The sequence below is a fragment of the Grus americana genome, chromosome 3 (assembly GCF_028858705.1).
Source record: "Grus americana isolate bGruAme1 chromosome 3, bGruAme1.mat, whole genome shotgun sequence".
In the NCBI taxonomy this organism is placed as follows: Eukaryota; Metazoa; Chordata; class Aves; order Gruiformes; family Gruidae; genus Grus; species Grus americana.
Window position 1 is genome coordinate 83474055 of NC_072854.1, and position 19317 is coordinate 83493371.

Genomic DNA, 19317 nt, shown 5'->3' on the forward strand with positions numbered 1-19317 from the left:
CACGTGAACATACTTTTTTTAGACAGCAGACATGATTAATAGTTGTTTTCTGCTACGAAATTCCTATGAGAGCATAAATGACCACTGTGGGGTAACTTTTCCACACATGGGATCTACATGGCGTGCTGCACCCTGAACAGAGGCCCATTCCTAGCATCTGATGGGATGGAAGAGTATCTCCTGTAGTGTTAGTTCTAACCCGTGGCATTTTAAACCATACTTTACAGAATCTGACTGCCTTTCTTACTAGTAGTGTAATGAACCAGCACCTCCTGGTGCAAAATGGATGGTGAACTTTTTGGTAAATTCATTAACACAGCAAGCAATTTATTCTTGATCCTCAGGTGACTAAGTCTCTAAAGACTAAAAAACAGCTTTTGCTCCTGTACGCTCCAGTTTCTTGTAACTTCCTTTTCAGTATCTTCAGTGGGTTCACTTTTTATTTCCCTAAAAATGAAAGGCAGATACATAAGATTGCAGTGCACTGGTCCAGTGAGTACCATGCTTACACTGTAGCATGGCAGCCCCTCCACAGGGACAGTAACTGCGTGTCCCAAGCACAGTGGAATTCAGTGAGTCTCACATGTCACACTGTTTGTGCCAGCTATCAAAATTTGCTGATAGCTTGCTTGTTTCCCACTGTTAAGAGCAGTTAAGGAAAAGTGATACAAAAAGTCCCTAGACCATCCAGAAATGATAAAGCCAGATTCTTACAATATTTTATTAAAAAGTTATGATGTTAGCTCTGATAAAAATTAGAATACAGTTTGCCTATTACACTTGCACATGTGAAACACATTTTTGAAAATAAAGGGGATGAGCTTAGAAGTAGCTTTGGAGGGGTTCTCCCAAAATGACTTCCAGTTGGTGAATTGTCTTCTGACACTGCTGTTCAACTTCTTCACATTCATCTAGAAAAGAAATAAAGCAGGAATTAAGTAGAATAGTGATTACAAAGCTACCCTAGGAAGGCTTCATCACTCATCAAGGCTAGAACTGTCTTCAAACACCAGGTATGAAATTATTAAAAAATATTTTGGCACTGACTCATGACTTGGGCAAATTATTTCTACTGTAACACTGATCTAAAACATGCAACTGGGCAGATGTGCACAGGCTGTACTGCTGAAGAAACTTCTGTAATTTAACTGAACTTTAGGAGTGTGTTGGATACAATCCATTTCAGTCTGCATCCTGCACAGTTTAAGCCACTGTATACCAATTCATAAGACTTATAGAAATTTAGCAATCAGCCTGTCTGAATCTTTGAAGTAAGTGGCCCTTGTTCCTTTTTGGTTGTAGGCCAGCTGTCTGCCTGCACTAAAGCCACTTTAGAACATTACCTTCCATGAGCTCAGCTAAGAATGGAATAGATTCTGGTAGCAGGACCAGGTAGTTCTCCTTCAGTTTTTGTGCAACTTCTACCAATGCAAGCAGAGCAGCAAATCGGACCTAAACCAAAACAATAATCTTTGTAAGAAAACAAATATTACAGTATAGTTCCCTGCTTGCTCCCCCCCTTTCTTTCCACATAAGTTTGTAAGCTAACTTTCCCTACAGAAGGGAATTAGTTTTAAGCTAATTTAAACCTTACCATCTGGATTAAGGTAATGTCAAAGGAAAAACAGGTTGCAAGAAGCAGGTATGTTGCTGGAAGTTATTTGACGTAATGGTCTTTAACTTCCCATAACAATGCTACTCTGTTCCACTGTAGCAGGAGGACTCAGAACAATGAAAACCCACGTACTCCCCCTAAATACATATAACCTGCCAAATTGGAGTCTTGACAAAACTCTAACACAATAAACAGGTCTGAAGGTTGATAAATAACTGTCTTCCAGTTCTGCCTCTAAAGTGCCCCTTTCTTCATACACAAACAGGTTAGCTCTTATTCCAGCAGCTACCAAGTCTTTAAAATCCCAAAGCACACAGTACAGAAGACATCCGCACGTGGCTATTGACTGCTTAAGGTAAGAGCGGAAGGCTGTGTTGTATACACATCTCTAGAACTTGGGAGTAGCATAGTACAATATCAGGATTTTAATCTAGGCCACTATTTTAGCGATGACTTGGCTAATCTACTTCTGTTTTTTAGGGCACTGTTCCCATTTTCTAACGCAACAAAGAAAACCAGTTCAAATTCTGATAGCTCCGAACCTTAGGAGAGGCGTGTCTCATTTTCAGCAGGATGTGGTAGTTCAGTGGTTTCCAAAGAGAATCATCTGCCATTGCCACTGAAAACTGAGCTATGCAGGGTATCAGGTGTGCTGTCACTCTTTCCTGGAACTTCTCATCTCCTCCAAGCATATTTTCTAGCTGTGGAAGAAAAAAGCTTGTCAGACAGATCCAGGCTCAGATAAACCCAGCCTAAAGCATATCTTCTAGCTTTGGCTTTCAGGTACTCAAGAGCTACATCAAAGAGCATCAGTGGGAAAGCACTGGTCTGCAAGAGCTCAACAACATGCCCGAACCTTACAGAATGAAGATATTTAGAAAGAGGATAAAAAAAATTAGTAATTCAGAGCCTTAGGCAAAGCAGTTAATACTGTTTGTAGCCCAAAGACAATGAATTAGTTCCTCCCTTTTTGTTAAGGGAGAGGATTGAGGCCTGATAGTTAAAAAAAAAAATAATAAATCTTTCAGATGGGCTGGGGAGGTGGGGGAAATCAGCTATGAATGGGGTTTTTCGTGTTTGTCAATACCTGATCGACCAGAGGCGTCATCAAAGTTTCTGCTCTTTCCTTACTGAGGAACTTTTGGGTGTCAAACAGGAAGAGCTTGTGCAGACAGTCCATGGTGGATTGCAACAGCAGACAGCTCTTTTCTGTGCTGTTCTCAGAGTCAAAGAAAGCTTCATCTACACATCGATCAAGGAGGAAAAAAAAAATCAAAAAATGAAAATAAAACTTCCCCACAAGATAGAAACAGTGTTAGTTTGTGAATATAGCTAAAGGATGTACACGACATAGTAGTTATGTACTCATCACTCAGAGCAATGAAGTGGATGCAATATGTTATCCGGCTTTTAGCTGATGCCCTAGCAGGTCTGCCACTACTGTTCAGTCAGCTGGGGATAAAAGAGGATAGCCATAGGCTATAGGAAAAATGCTTGGCCATACCTGTGGATGTGGAGGATTTCTTCAAATCACTACAAGTGGGATGGGCAAATAGTTTCCCATACAAAAATGTAATACAAGTAATACCTATTTTTGCCAGGAAAGCAGAGGAGTCTGAATACACTAGGTAGCATGTAAGAGAAGTCAAAGAATGAGGGGAGAAAAAAAAGAGGAAAAAAATCCCAACAAACAGAAACCAGTCACCCTCTTTCCACACAATTTTACTCTCATGGAACTCACTGGGACTGACATTGAAAATTTTCATCTGGTCTCAACTTTGTACTGGCAGCCCAGAGCCCATGGATGAAAAATGTCCTTTGGTTCCATCAGAATAAGAAAGACGCCTTATTTATGGGAGAGGGAAGAGAAACGAGAGGTATGTACTGGGAAGTAAATCCTGTAAGACTAAACTTTCAGCAATTCTAATTAACCTCTCAGTGATTAGAGTTAGCCTGACAATGCCTCTCTCTGCTTAGTAACTGAGAACTTACCGGTTTTAGAAATGTTGACCTGGTTCAGCGTCTCAGCAAATGGCTTCACTAAATGACCAGCAAACAGGGTGAAGAGACCCTTGAGCTTGTCTGCGATGCAATCTGCTATTCGGTGGAATGTCAGCAGTCTGTCCTTTAGGGTAGACTCTGTTTTGGACCAATCAAAGAGCTGAAAGGGAAAGGCAGATTAGCTCTTTCCTGTACCTGTGCACTGGAAAAAACAAATATGCTGATATAGATGAATTATATTTAAACTTCTTACCTTGAAGAAGAGGGGTCTGAAAGAAGCCTCGGAAAGTTTCATAACCATACTTATTAGGCAATCAATAATGTAAGCCTCTGTCTTGCTAACTTCCTCCAAATCATCCTAGAAAAATTAGAAAACAAAATTCCAAGTTTGAAATGTAAGAATTTGAGCTTTCAAAGCACCTTTTAATTTTGTCTGTTTCAGACTAAATACCTAACCAAACGTTTTCTAACCCAAAAAGAATTCCAGAGCAGACTATTTGATACCCAGAATTTCAGAGCACATATGCGATGGAAACTACTAATATTTTTTAGAACAGCTGATAGAATTAGCAGGCAGAGGTTGAGCTGCCTCTGTTCACCCCCCCTAAACAAGCCACCTGGGCATGCTCCATTCGGAAGTCCAGGGCTTTCATGAAAAATGCCGTCAGCTCAGACTGATGTGAGATCAGGTGCTCCTTCTCCATACCAGCAATGTGCTCCTTCAAAATGTTCATAAGAGGACCCAGGCAGTTCTGCCAAAACAAAAGCAAAGCAATGCAAAGGCAACTGTGACACTGAGAGTAACTGAGAAACAGAACAAGGAAACTGGATTTTTGTACTTCCCACATTTACTCTTCAAGATACTGTCGATGAAATAAATGGACTTTTTCCGGTACTTTTTGGGGAATTTGAGTTAGTAGGATTCCTGAAAAGAGCTTGGTCTCCCCTCTCCAATCCTGGAGCTAACAGCTAAGTCTGAAAGGTTTGCTCCTATGAGACAGGAGCAAAGCCTAGATGAAAATTATGACTCAAGTTCCTAGCAGATAAATCAAGGCCTTTTTATGAATGGGTTCATCTCCCCAGCATTCATCATCTAACATGCTAAGGACATTAAAGTGGTGCATTTCTCCCAGGTCTAACTTTCCTGAATCACCACTGCAGTACAAAAGAGACGAGACATATATAAAGGCTGTGCTGGGTTTGGCTGGGATGGAGTTAGTTTCTTCATAGCAGCTCATATGGTGCTGTGTTTTAGATCTGTGGGCAAAACAAGGCTGGTAACATACTGGTGTTTTAGCAATTGCAGAGCAGTGCTTGCACAGCATTAAGACTTCCTTTGTTTCTCACTCTGCTGCCCCAGTGAGTAGGCTGGTGGGGGGCAAGAGGTTGGGAGGGGACACAGCTGGGACAGCTGAACTGAATTTTGCACTGCTTGTTTCTTTTTTTCCTTTCTTTTTAATCACAATGCAAAAGAATGAAAAAACATCCTTACCTTCCGGGTATTTGCCACTTCACTGTAACACTTTGTAATTGCAGGCAAGAGTATTCGGGGAGAAAGCCTTGTAGCTAGGATAGTTTTCAGTGATGTTACACGTAAGCTTATCTGGGAAGAAGGACCAAACTCGACCACAATCTTTTCCAAGCGGACAACCTATGAGGAAATTCAGCAAAAGTTAGGCATAATTAAAACAACTCAAGAACTTATTTTACAGTAGTCGTCTGTTGCAAGCGTCAGATGGCAGTTTTGCTGTTTGCAGCACTTGGAGCACCTTGCATTAGGATGTCTGCGTAGAGAGCTTCACCGGCTTCAGAAGACAAACACTGAAAAAATGCACATGTCAGTGGCAGGGGTCAGATTTACCCTAACTAGAGCTATTAGATGCACATTTGATGAGATCATAGATATTACACATTGATCCTTCAGCATTCACCTCCCTTTCCAAAGAAGCAAACTACAAGCTATCTGAGGGAGGAGTAGGAGACGCTTTTATATTCTGTATCTTAGTTATCTGTATAAGAAGGAGAGTAGAAGAGTAGTATGTTATGACCTTCCACATAGTTGGCACAGACTCCTATTTCAGTTTCAGAGAGAAAAAATAATCTCTGTAGCTTCTAGGAACTGGGCAGATCCTGTCCCCCTTTATGTATCTGTAGGAGTCAGCTGGCTCACCTGCAGCAAGCAATCCAAGAGATAAGGACTAAGGAAGTGGGGTAATGTTTCTGCAACCTTCAGCAGAGCAGTGATGGCACTCAGCAAGTAAATCTCATTGGAGACCAGCTCCTTCTTATTTTTTAAAGTCTTCAACAGTGCCGGCATCAGCCTGTGAATAACCAAGCGTAAACAAAGAAAGATGAAACCACTGACCATTTGGAGGCACATTTCCAATCACAGCAATCCATCTGTTAAGCCTGCAGGGACAATTTTCACATGAATTTTTACATGTGTATTTCAGAAAACTCAGTATTCTGCGCTCTTCTGCTGTTTTTCATTTTTTCGAAGCTAATGAAGGATATTAGGTGTAGAATCACAGAATCATAGAATAGTTTGGCTCAGAAAGGATCTTTAAAGCTCATCTAGTCCGCCCCCCTCGCCATATGCAGGGACATCTTTCACTAGATCAGGTTGCTCAAAGCCCTGTCTTTAGTTTAAAGATTTACTGACAATAAGAAACTTATATTTGTAATGAGATAAAACAGTCTTAAAAGCAACAAGCTAGATGCTTGAATTCTTCTTGAACAGGGAGAATAAAATAATGTAACACGCAGGGTTTCCAACTGTACTGATTCTCATGTTTTTAAATGCAATCTGTTCTACAGTAAAAACACAGAATACGGTCTGACTTTTCTAAAGCCATGAAGACTGCCTCTCTGTTCACAGTCACGGACTCCATCAGGAACTCTTCTGATTATAAAACTCTTAGAATTTCCCCACTGGCTTCTTTGTTCTAGGACCAGGAAGCACCTTCAAGCACTACGAATACCTTTATTCTTATCTACACAAAACACACACGGGCAGACTGCCACTTGGCCTTCATCAGCATTCCTGCCGTAACGCGTTTCAGTATAACTAATTCCTGCTGAAGTTGGTTCTGTTAAAAAGAAGCCAACAGTACCTTGGAAGCTGAGGTATTGCTTGGGCTTTCAGTGTACACGTGACCTCAGCTATGCAGAGCAAAGCACTTCCCATCACATTCTTTTCCTCCTTCTCCGAAGAAATCAGATCAATGGCAGTTTTCAGAACAGGTACAAATGGCACTGGATTTTCTGTGCCAAAACCTTTGCAGAGTAGTTTGAGGCTGAACAAAGCAGTCTGCCTGTTGATGGCTTGCTCCTCCTCTTCTTCCTTTCTTTTACACTGCACAATAGCAATGAGCTCAGGAACTAGCTCTAAGAGCTGCAGGATCTAAGAGGACAAAAGAACACACACACAAGACACACAATTAGAAACTCAGAACCTGCAAGGTGACTACGGGCAGGTAACCTACGTCTCACTACTCAAGAACTGCCTGCCAGACTTGGCACTGGTACTTGATGTCTCTACACAGAGCAAACCTCTTCCACATCAACCTCTCTCTGTGTACTTAACCACTTCGCCTCACCTGGCTCTTCTGCCACCTTGTGCGCTGCTGCACCTTATTGTTCAAAAGGTCCATTGCCTTACGTCTCACAGATGGGAGCTGATTCATCATTAGTCCCCTAATTACAGGGATGAAGGTTTCTGTTGGCAATAAGGCATTGACCTACAAGAAAACACAAACAAAACAATACCATAAATGTTCTTCTATGCACTGTGACATCGTAGCCTCCAAATAACACAGGCAAACTCTCTTCAACTTCCCACATGGGTTTCAGGATCAAAGAAAAGCGGACAGGGTAGCAACGCTGTATCTGAGACAAGCAAATGAACAAAGCAGGTTCCAGTTACAGTACTTAATGTATGTTCACTGGCTACTTACCAGCCAATACCCACTAGCTCTGAGATTTTCTCAGCAATTCCTTTTGTCTACACTGGTGAGCTATCCCTCCTTAGCCTAAAATACTTCTGGAAGTGCCCCTGTGCATGTACATCATGAAAACTGGAATATGCTTCAGAGGAAAAAAAAAAAATATTTTTTTTTTTTGCAAGCTGTGAGAAGTCATATACTCCTCAACATGCAATGAGATAGCCAGTTCAATTCTACAAATATACTTCTGACCAGAAAAAGATCAGAAAGAAAAGCATAAGGATTTTTTTCTCCATTTAAATTCCATGTAAAAATATACAGCAATTCCAATAGCATTAGTTAAATCATTTTGTGAGTTAATGGTGGGAAACGCTGCCAAAAGCCATTCTTCTTCACCAGACAGATAGTGAAATGACCACTTCCAGCCAGCAGAATACTAAGTAGAGGGAATAAGCGTTCCTGATTTTCTTCTGGTTGTTCTAAGCTGTTAGCTGTAGTTATGAAAGTTGTTAGAGGAATTTAAACAATGATGCAGCAGGCTGCAGACCATCCAATAAAGATTAGTACTAATCCAACAAGAAATCCTACAAAGGTTACAACCATATTAATAAGCAAAAGCAGAAATGTCCCACAGCTAACATGAGGGCTAATGAGACATACTTTATCCAGCATATCATAGGACTTGTTAAGCAGAACCCTCCAAAATTTGGCTGTTGGCTTGTCCACGTTTCCTTCCACAGAGGATGCTACCGTGTTTATATAGTGAAGAACTTCTTCTAATAGCCTAGATGAAAAGAAAGCATCTTTTAGTAAGTAACACAAACACTAACGAAGTCGACTTTATTCCTGGAAAACTTAACATTTCACGAAACAGCAACAATAAAGGAAAATGAAACACCTAATAGAGAAAGTAGCAGATCACATCTACATAGTAACAAAAGGCACAGCAATAACGAAAATGAAGGACGTCTACCTGGTACCCCCAAATTAGCATCTACATACAATAGTAGTTCTGCTTTTTAGAACTCTACTTTGAAACAAAAAAAATCTGGGAATATATAGATGCTTAAAAGTGAGTGTTTAAGGAACAAAGCATTTAAGTGCTACACACTTACTTGCTTAGAACAAACATAAAAGTTAAGCCTCCACAAAAGAAACCCTCCATTTTGCATCACTGGCTGTCATAACCCCATGACTACAACTGTGATCTGTGATTACTGGTAAATTTCTTACACCAATACAAGGGTGCCCGTGAATAACTTTTTTTTTTTTTTCTCCTACAAATGAAGTGATACATTTTGCTAAAAATCTAGAATTCGTTTAGAGACTCCATCATCAATAGCATAACAGTTGTGACTAAGTATGTAAATAAGCACCATCAGAAATACAGAAAGAATGGATACTGGATAAAGCAATCTTTCAGAAATAAAAAACTCCACATCACATTAAGAAAACCTCAAAACAAAACCCAAATAACTTGAATATAGTAAATACTGCTTGTCGCCAAGGACAACATGAAATATATCCTTGGGGGAAAAATATTCTAATGGGACTATACTTAAAAAAGTATTCCCATGTTGCAGTAAAAGCTAGAAATAGGAGTGGAGCAGATTTAAAGCATACCTCTGTTCCAACTTCTGCAGCTCTTCTGTTTCTTCACATTCAACTATCTGGTTTAAAAAGGAAGAATGAAAATGCTAAGTGTGAAACCTACATCCCCTCATTAGGTTAATACTCCAGTATACACAAATTTATTTGTTCTGAATGAAATGTCCACTAAACATAGTAATTCTGAGTTCCCCACATTTGCACTTAATCCGTCATTCTAAAAGAAAAGATGAGCATCTTAGGCAACACAGTGACAGCAGCAAATACACTTCATTCTCGTGGATGACATTCAGTTGAAACACTGGGAACTACTTCCAGCTAGAGCCACAGCCTAAAATGTCTAACATTTATTTTGTCTTTTCAGAGTTAATAGTATGAATCCCACACCAAACTTGGAGTTATACAGACTGCGAGTGAAATCCCAGACTCCATAAAGCCAGTGGGACCAGAATTTCACTTTGTTACCTATTCATCAATCACACAAGCTGAATCTATCTGGAAAAGCCTTATTAAAAAATAATTAAGATTAATGAGAAGTTTCAAAACTGTGTCAATAAAGGTGTCAGCTAGATACACTGGACAGTGTATTCTTTCATCCCCACTGAATATAAAGCCATACTAAAAAGCAAATGAAACCTCATCTGTTACAGTATGGCACAATTAATTCATGTGATCAGTTTAAAAGCAATCTGCCATTATTACCTTTTTCACAAAACTCTGTGAGGATAAAAGTTGTGACATGAAAGAGACCGACAAGAATTTGAAATGCCGAAGTTGTTTGTCTGAGTGAGACTCCACATTAAAGAGCTGCCCATCCTGATTTTTTAGCTTTGTCTTGCATGTTCTTGACTTTTTTGACGCAGGATCATCTGTTGAAAACATTCACAAAACAAATTTGCAGTCAAGAGGAAAAGACATTTGATTTCTGATTACAGAAACAAAGAAAAATTGCAGTCAGATGCCTATACAGGAGTCATTCTGCGTATCCAAAATCACATCAAAGTTCCCTAAAAGATGCTCTGAAATACCACAGGAGATAAATTTTTCATTCCAGCAGCCTCAAAAGCAGTAGTGCCGTTTCACTGCCATTCCATCTGATCATTTTTATGTGAAGAATCTTATTTTTTCTTGGCACTAAAGCTACAGTATGCTGGCCACAAACACAAGAGACGTTTGAGGCAGGACCACATACACTGTGTGTCACGTACTTGGGAGAACTGCTGTCAGTGTTATTACCTTGTCCTTCCTGGCTGAGAAAATGCATTCAAACATCAAGTATGGCAAGTCCTTCCTTAAAAAGCAACAAACAACCCTCACCCACCTTCCCCAATGCTCTTTGAAATAACAGACTGGAATATTATTAAAACATATTGTTTAATTATTGCTCTACTGTATTGTAGTAGAAAGAAATGAAACCTTAAAGAAACCCAGAAATGACCAGTAGTCCCTGTGATCTTATCTTCTCTGATTAATAGCTTTTAACTAAATGATTTAATGTAACTTCTAAATAAGGACTACTGCTTGATTCTAAGTGCTCAAATCAATCTATAATTAAAAGGATGAAAAAAAAAGTAATCACATCTTAGCCATTTTTTTTTAAAAAAGTCATTACAGTAATTCTGTATCCCTTAGTCTTCTGTCTAGAGGAGTAATAAGGAAGGTTTACATGCATTTGCTGTGCTGGCTCTGTTTTGTGGTTACCTTCTTTGTTCTCTGGCAGCTCTGTCAAGTACTGGATTATTTTCATCATGCTCTGGAACTGAGAACGTACATTAAATTCGCAACAGATGGAAATCCAAAATTCAGTGTCGGCTTCCAGAACAGCATCCTGTTTATGGTTTAGATCAAAAAAAAAAAAAAACCCCAGTTAAAAAACCATTACTAATAATGATAAAAAAGACTTAAGAACTCCTCAGTGAGTTTGTGAAAATACCATGGTGAGCTGAATACTGCCAGGACTAACACCAAGGGTAACAGCAGCAAGGTTTTGGAGAGAACTTTGCTCCAGATTGCGTAGAGAGAGACTAAACTGCTGCAGCAAAGACTGTATCTTCTTGATAATTCTTTTAGTTTTCTCCATAAACTATCCTTTCAACTAATTTGAGGGCCTGCCTACACAGAAACATAACAGGGTTTATCTTGGTCTGTACAGACAAACCAGTATCATGTTTCACAAACACAGTTAAAGAAAGAAAACCCACTTTAAAAATATTGAAGCACTTCAAAATTAGATTATCAGCCCTTCAGGTCAAAGACTGCTGTACAATATGGCCTGATTTATTGTTCAGGCTACAGGAGAAAACAATATTGTACCTGCAATACAAATTGTAGTCAACATCACCATCAGGTCCTGCTATAGCATGAGCTCGGAGCTCACTATTTATTTTGGCGTAACCAGGGGGCTTATCTTGCACCTTCTTGAAGGCAAGACCATGAACAGACAGGAGGAGATCAGTCTCTTGAGGAAAAAATTGACCCACTAGTCTTCTAACCTTGTCTATGCTTGATGTTGCAGTCACAGTTTTGGTCACATACTGCTCAAACAGCAGCACCAGGAGAACCCAGAGGAACTTTTCTCCTCCCACTGTGGTGATCAGCTGGGCCAGGATCGGCAGGCGGCGGTGCTCTGGCACATGGGGCAAGGCATCCACAAACACGCGAATGATTTTAATCACCACCTCTTCTACACTTCCCGAGGACTCTGACAAATCACTGTCTTCAGCCTATGTACAGACAGGAACCACGGTTCAAACAAGTTCTTTCTTGTAAATTCACCAAATGAGAGAAAGCACTACATGCTTTTACCAAAAGCATAATCTCAAGGAAAACAGAAGTGCTCCAAAAGAAACAGTTTTCAATCACACAGTTCCTTTTCAGTGTTTAAGGAAGATGCTTCAAATGAAATTTAAAAAAAAAAGAAAAAAAGAAAAAAAAACCCAAACAAAACCCAAAGGAAAAAAAAATAACAAACAGTTACTTGGCATCAGCTGAAACAAGCAGGATGTTTTCAAGGGAAAGCATCCTTCTGAAAATGCTGCCTATAAGCCCGATAGGGTCTTGGATTCAAGGGCCTAGTAAACATAACACGAGTAGGCCACATGATCTCAGGTAAGTAACATTAGGCTCTCCTCACATGTAGTAATTGTGTGTGCCATACAAAAATTGTCAGAAACTTGTGATGGCTGTTATGAAAGGCTTATAAAAAGCCCAAACAACAAGCCACAAACAATTTGATTTGTCTAACAGATCTCCAAGAAGAGGCAAAATGTGTATACATACCATTAAAAAATACATGAGGAAATCCCAAAATCTTCCGGCCCATTGTGAGAATATTCTTTTTTAAATTAATTTTTTACATAAGAAATCTATATGGTATTTTTCGTGTTTAAATCTATGAATGACTCTAGAATTCAGATTTGCTATACCTAACTAATAATCTTATTGTTCACTTTTTTCCTACTCCTTTCCATTAAGTAGGCAACTTTACCTGTATAAGAGCAGGAATAACCATCTGCACTGTCTTATTAATTACTTGGAATGTGTAAGTATCATCCAGACGCAAGACATTTGCTCCCATGAATGTAAAAATGGGCATAATGTTGTGGAGAACTTTATCCTGGAAAAGATGACAGATGAGATTAGTTTGCTTTTTGAACTCTGTTGCTCTAAATATTATACCTTAAGGCATTTCTCCTTCTCACAAATGCCTCTAGATTCCTATAAAAGAAAATGAGAATCATTAGTATCTTCCAAAATCTCCACTAACTAATTTTATTTGTATAGTGTCCCTTAAAGCTACTTACTACACGATTGTTAGAGAAACCGAGATACGCTTCTAAGCAAGTAATTAAAGAGTGGAAATTGAGAGTTTATTCTGATGAAATACCTTGTACTCTTCAACTCAGTGCCATGGTAGTATAGCAAAATCAGTTATGGGGAGATTTGCAGAAGCACAAATTTGAGTGTGGCACAGGTTCCAGCAATTTTCAGTACCTTTCCCATCTACCCTTTTTATATTTGTAAAACATCTGCAATATCTACAGTCATGCAATGGAAAGCAATCACACTCATTTTAATTTTTGGCTTTTTTGGAAGCATGAGATCTTAACCACAGTAATTAATTTCAAGAGGGCTGGTTTAGAGGTGTCACCTAGCTCAAGAGTTAGTTTCCTAGATTTTGCCAGAACTCAGAACAGGAAGTTATGGGTACCTTTCTCTTTCAGTTTTAGTGAAAGGAGTGTTTTAGATTTAAAAAGAGAGATGAAACTCATACAAAGTATTTCCTTGTATTCTGACCTTGAAAATCTTGTAAGAGCCAACATTAATGTAGAATAAAAGCTCAGTTCTATTGCAGGTGATGGCAGTAAGATGATGGCAAAGAAAAATAACCCCAACAATAAAAAAGCCAAACCCTCCACAAGTTTGTCAAAAACATTCCAGTTTTGCCTTTTGGGAAAAATGTTATCTTCCTGAATGTGTGAAGAAAGTAGTGAGGTAAAGATAAAGGTGCAAACTGAGTTTGATACATCTGGATACATTTTGCTGCTTTTATAGTTTCAAAGCAAAAGAATCTTACTTAGAAGAGTGAGTGTACAGTCAAATTTCAATCCATAGAAGACAAGACCTGTTTCTCAGTCTATTAAAATCAGACCAACCTGGTTTTATCATCAACTACAACTACATTTCTCAGTGTTGTACAAGATAGGAACTTGTAGAGTACATGTGCTATTGGACTAGATGTTTTCTCTCTTGTATATAAAAAATTAGGGGAAAGAAGAAACAATGCACCAGAACTTTGACAGCAGCGAGAAGGTGAGGCAGGGCTGTTGTCAGAAAGCTTCTTCCATTTCTAATGGGCTTCACTGTGAGTCATAAATGACTAGTGACCAATGCATCAAGGCAGAGGTTTGTTTTCAAGTAAAATGGAATAGAAAGCCCTAAAAGAGCAAACAAAACCTGCCAGTTTTGTCTCTTGCTCCTTTCAGGAAGTTTCTCCCCATAGAACAGCTCTGTATGTTCTTCACTCTTCCCAATATTTGGAACCTGAAGACAAGAGCCGACACATACACTTCAGGTCCTACTTACAGGAAACATGCCAGCAACAGCACCAAGGAGAAGCAATGCATGGTGGTGTGTCTGGGGCATTTTAGATATCCTGATGCACTGAACTATCACTTCCACGTTGAATTTTTCTTTGTCAAGGATATCTGCAAGTAAAAAAATATTCACTGATGAATACTTTAATGGTCAACAACACAGGAATAAAACCAGTACACTCAAGCACTGGTCTCAATTTGCAGACCATACCTAAAGGATCTACAAAAAATTATTAAGAAGGCAAAATTGTACACCCTATAAAGGAATCTATTTCTCCTCAAGAATTCAGCGTACATTCAGAGAAGAAAAACATTAGAGGCCATTGTTTTAATGCTGTACTGGCGAGAGAAGTACCAGGAAATGAGTCTGGCAATTTTTACCTGCTGGGATCTTGCCACCATCTGAAGACAATTTCTGACAGATGCTTAGCAGGCAGCTGAGGATTAGTTGCTTTGTATATTCCATATTTTCTTCTTCTGATGCCATAGGTTCCAGACACCTATACATTTAGGAAAAAGTTCAGGAATTGAAAAAGGAGACAGAAAAATAAGTGACCAAACTATATATTAAGATACAAATAAAAAACTGCAATCTTCATTCTGCAGAAGTTCTAAATTGAGGCTTCTAAAAAGCATTTGCCAAAAAGTGTCTCTTCTTTTTTGTTTTCAAATACATGAACTGGTCAAATAAAAGACATTTATCAAAGCACTGTCAGAGGACTAAGATGATTACCTGAAATATGATTGCCAGTCTATGTAAAGGCAAGTCATAAAGAAAAAAAAAAAAAAAAGAAAAATACCCAATCTCTATGTAAACTTTCCTAAGTGCCTGGAGATAGGGCTGGCAGGAAAAGCAGTAGTTTTCTTCGCTTACGCTGGATGAAGGCTATTCCAGAATGTTTTGGGAGGAATTTTAAAGTTTAGAGTATTATTATAATGGCTCTGAAAAAGACACAAATCCTGTCAATTATGCCAGTTTTAGCACAGGTGTCATCCTTCTTAGCAGTGCCAAGCCCTCCACCTGAGAAACAGTCTTCACATAAGAAGCTACGCATCAGGTAACCATCTTAAAAAGCCCATCACATTGTTTACAGGGCAAAAAATTCACAACAACTTCCCATTCCCTTCATCTGATGTAAAAGAAGTTCAAGTAAAAAAGGCAAGCTAAGCTACAAAACACGGCAACAAAAAAGCTACGAAACACAGCAACAAAGCACAGAGAAAGTCGCCCACATTTTAATGCTTTACAGTGTCTGCTGCAGAAGTGAAAGCTCAAGGACTCGTGTTACGGAGGCACGATTACCGGCTCAGCAGGTTAAAAAGCGCAGGTACCAATGCCTGCGGACGTCTAAGTTTCTTCTTATGCTGCAGTAACTCCAGAATAAGCATAACTCTCCGCCAGCTGAAGTGGCTTGCTTCCGGTGCCAATTCCGCATCTTGAGGCTTTCTAAAAAGAGAAGACAAACAATCAGGACATACATCTGCAAAGAAAATAGTACGGTGTTTTGGGGAACAAGCACACGCATAAGTAAAAAAAAAGAAACTTTCTTTCACATAGTAATATCCTTTACTGTTTCTCCCGGGAGAGGTGGCAATGTGTGGGCTTTTGACTCAAGCACCAACACATTTTAAACAATCAACAGAAAATCCAGAGCAAACTTGAAAAAACAAACAAGTATAGCATGCCTTCTGTGTATACAAAAAGTCTACACAACGAAGCAGATTTCTGTGGGGAAAAAAAATAAAGTCTATTAACAAATAATTGTCCAAATACTAATCTGCTTGCCATCCAGGCAACTTGCATCTTCTTAACTACTAGTTGTCTAACCAGTGACTATGCAAGCAATGGGTGTGTGTGCAAGTGCATGTGTTTATAAACTCTGACAGTTTACAGATGGATCAATCTAATGGGTGATGATTGTTAAAAAAGGTCAAGTGAAGGAAAATAAGAACATAAGAACATCTATTCTACGTCAAACAAAGAAAACCAACTCAATATCCTGTTTCAACAGTGGCTGACAGCTGATGCTTAGACGAGAATAAGTACAGTGGACAAAACATTCCTTAAGAGAATGGAGAGAAAAAACAAGATGAAGAGTTCTAAAAAGAAATTAACATTTTAACTGAAAGAAAATACTGTCTTTCAGACAGCTAACAAGAACATTTTGATGAGTATCTTTAGATTTCAGCCATGTGTATGTAATTTGTCATACCTCTTTATTACTAATCAAGTTTAATACCTACAAAAATGAATCCTGTTCAACTGTGTCAAGCCAAATTCTACAAGAGCAAATGCCAACATTAAAAAGTACAGGGAAATTATTTATTTTTTTTTTTTTACTATAGTTCCATCGGTTCTCAAACAGCTATGTGGGTTGGTTTTCTCCTGCCAGAAGTAGCTCAGAGTTATTTTACTGTGCAGGGGAAAGGATGCTTGTGCTTTCAATACAAACTATATAAGCAGAACAAGTGGCATTTTCAAACTGTACAGATTACATTTTTTTGATTTCTAGTTATTTTACCTCTGTTGCTGCATTTTCTGCCTTCTAGTTTGCTGAACAGTGGCCAGACTATTCGTTTTCTCAGGTGGCTCCAGTTCTCTGACCATCTGCTCAGCACACACTGAAATCTGAAAGAACGAACAGTAACGCAAGTACCAATGAACAACGTGTCATCTCACGCATCTATGCCTCCTCCTTTGTTTTTAAACACATCCCTTTCATGCACATATGGGTATATAATCCACATATTCAAGTCATATCACCACAGTCTCTGAATGCCTGTCCTACTTGTAGTTCTTATAGCAAATAAAATGAGGAAGGGATTTCAAATCCGTACAATGCAATAAATTGCTATATGAAAGCTACAATGAATGTATTTTGTGAGAAGTCCCCTCATAACAGTACAAAAGCAGTTCTTACCCAGAAAATGAAAACCAGTGCAGCAGAAAGAAGTGACTTCTGCTGAATTCATTCACATAGTATAGAAAATGACTGATGCATGTCTTTTAAAGAAAAATCTTCTAAAACCAGTCACTTAACAAACTTCTCATGCCATTAACACAACTATATTATGTGACAAACAGTTTTCAATTCCTTTCATGAATGATATAAATGAATGTTACTTAATGTAGCAACATAGAAGCACTGCAACAGATTTGAACATATTTCTGTGTTCTGGAGTTTGCCACTTACCCCTTTAAACACACTGCTAATTGTCTGGGCACAAAGTGGGTTCTTACAGTTTAACAGTAAGTCAAATAAGACTTTTAATAGCTTCTGTTGCACCATCTCATCTGACACGGCTGCAAAGAATGGTTTGGTAATCTACAAAAGGGAAAAAAGAAAGGATGCAGAGAGGTTTACTGTAAGAGGGTAACAAAATCACAAGCTATGGAACTTAGGTGTGTTAGATTATGTATGATACTCCAATTACACACATGTTAATATCAACCAACGGCATATTAACGATGTATTTGTATATATCCAGGAATCCTTAGATGCCAAGCATATACTAAGGACAGTGGAACCATAGTGTCTGCAGGCAATGATACAGGTATTCACCTGCATGCAGATACAATGGTATTTCTAGTCTGTACTTGTCAAAATGCAAAAATAAAGCAAGCAGCAATTTCTCCTTCTGGCAAGTTTAAGAGAGAAAGTTTTGCAGCCTGTTTAGATGTTTCAAAGACACTATGGAGATCGTGAAAATTTGTAGTAGAAGACAGACAGGTTAAAAGCTATGGAATCCTTAACACAGGAAGAGTCCTTGTAAAACCAATCCTAAACACTGTTCTTTGCTTTAAGCATAAAAATAAATTAAAGATCTTCAGAAAGCCATACCTGCCCAAGTGCTGTGATCTGAAAAGGTGGAATTTCTTCATACATTTTCTTGGCAGCATGCAGACTTCTAATAAATAAATCCAGACTCTGCTGATTCTTGCACAAGAGCGTTGCTGAATATTCATTAAACTTTCCAAGGATGAGATGCAGGAGAACAACTTCATCTTTCAACATTGCCTCAGGTTTCTTAAAGACCTTCTCTAGCAACCGGTCTAGCACAGGCAAGAGGTGAGAAAGAATCATCTGCAAACAGAGGAAATTTATAAGAGAAGTTTTTATCCATTCTCATTTTAACAAACTTCCAATAGCATGGCTTCATTTTACTGCACCATCCCCTCTCTGGTAACACACTGCATACAGTATTTTATGCAACAGCTATTCAAGAGGAAAAAATACAAGACTTATTGTGATATTACCATGAGTACATGCTGCACTTACCTCACCATGGACTTCATGAAGAATTTTCATTAAGTTTCTTGCAATATATGATGGGAAAATAGGGTTCTGTACACAATCAAGTATGCTTTCCAAAGCTTCTGACAACTTTTTCTTCTGGGATTTCTGTTTTGGTTGCGTCTCAAGCTCCTCAAAAAGAGTTTCCATTATCTAGTTCATTAACAAAGTGAATATTAAGTTCTTTCCCTGCAATAAAAATGCCTTAAACCAATGTTTATTCAATGTGTTTGTAATAATGCAATCTAGCTACAAAAAGAATTCTTCATCTGTAAATAAACCACAAGTTAATACTTCTTATTTGACTGATATTCTCAATTCTCTGTATGCAATAATTCACTTGAATGTTTTTACAGTCCTTTAAAAAAATCAGTCTGCTATACAAGGACAATGAACATTCCCAGTTAACTTGATTTCTTCTGGAAAAGATGGGAGCTCACAGCAGCAGACAAACCTTGTATTAAAGTACTCCTTAACAAAAATACCTGTGTTATGTAGGTACGGTCAGATATGATCTCTTCTGTTTTTTGCTCCAAATGCTGAAGAACAGGATGAAATAGAGACTCCTTTATCCCTCTCAAGGAATGGAGGCAGTTGAGAGCAGCCCTTCGAACTTCACTCACAGGACTACCCAAGTTAATTAGCAAAGATATCACCACTGCAAAAACAGGGAGGGAAGGAAGGAGGAAAAGACAACAGAATTCAGTGAGTGGTCAGAATTTTACCATATCTGTCTCTGAAGAGGCATCAACATTACT

General features: G+C 38.7%; 1 protein-coding gene across 3 annotated transcripts in view; it reads right to left on the minus strand.

Annotated features, from left to right (window-relative positions):
- Window positions 1–713: 713 nt before the first annotated feature.
- Window positions 714–19317, minus strand: part of HEATR1 (HEAT repeat containing 1) — a 37571-nt gene continuing 18967 nt past the window's right edge. For all 3 annotated transcript variants that reach the window (XM_054819233.1, XM_054819235.1, XM_054819236.1), the window contains 25 exons: window positions 19045–19217; window positions 18545–18712; window positions 18107–18349; window positions 17459–17590; window positions 16787–16893; window positions 15568–15711; window positions 14646–14764; window positions 14254–14375; window positions 12656–12784; window positions 11661–11891; window positions 10870–10996; window positions 9871–10037; window positions 9184–9230; window positions 8221–8344; window positions 7216–7356; window positions 6730–7019; window positions 5787–5937; window positions 5109–5267; window positions 4234–4368; window positions 3870–3974; window positions 3608–3776; window positions 2703–2857; window positions 2158–2316; window positions 1344–1452; window positions 714–911 (listed from right to left, as the gene is read on the minus strand). In XM_054819233.1, coding sequence (XP_054675208.1) covers window positions 823–911; window positions 1344–1452; window positions 2158–2316; window positions 2703–2857; window positions 3608–3776; window positions 3870–3974; window positions 4234–4368; window positions 5109–5267; window positions 5787–5937; window positions 6730–7019; window positions 7216–7356; window positions 8221–8344; window positions 9184–9230; window positions 9871–10037; window positions 10870–10996; window positions 11661–11891; window positions 12656–12784; window positions 14254–14375; window positions 14646–14764; window positions 15568–15711; window positions 16787–16893; window positions 17459–17590; window positions 18107–18349; window positions 18545–18712; window positions 19045–19217 — 3695 coding nt within the window. In that variant the 3' untranslated portion in view covers window positions 714–822. The remainder of the gene's footprint in view (window positions 912–1343; window positions 1453–2157; window positions 2317–2702; window positions 2858–3607; window positions 3777–3869; window positions 3975–4233; window positions 4369–5108; window positions 5268–5786; window positions 5938–6729; window positions 7020–7215; window positions 7357–8220; window positions 8345–9183; window positions 9231–9870; window positions 10038–10869; window positions 10997–11660; window positions 11892–12655; window positions 12785–14253; window positions 14376–14645; window positions 14765–15567; window positions 15712–16786; window positions 16894–17458; window positions 17591–18106; window positions 18350–18544; window positions 18713–19044; window positions 19218–19317) is intronic.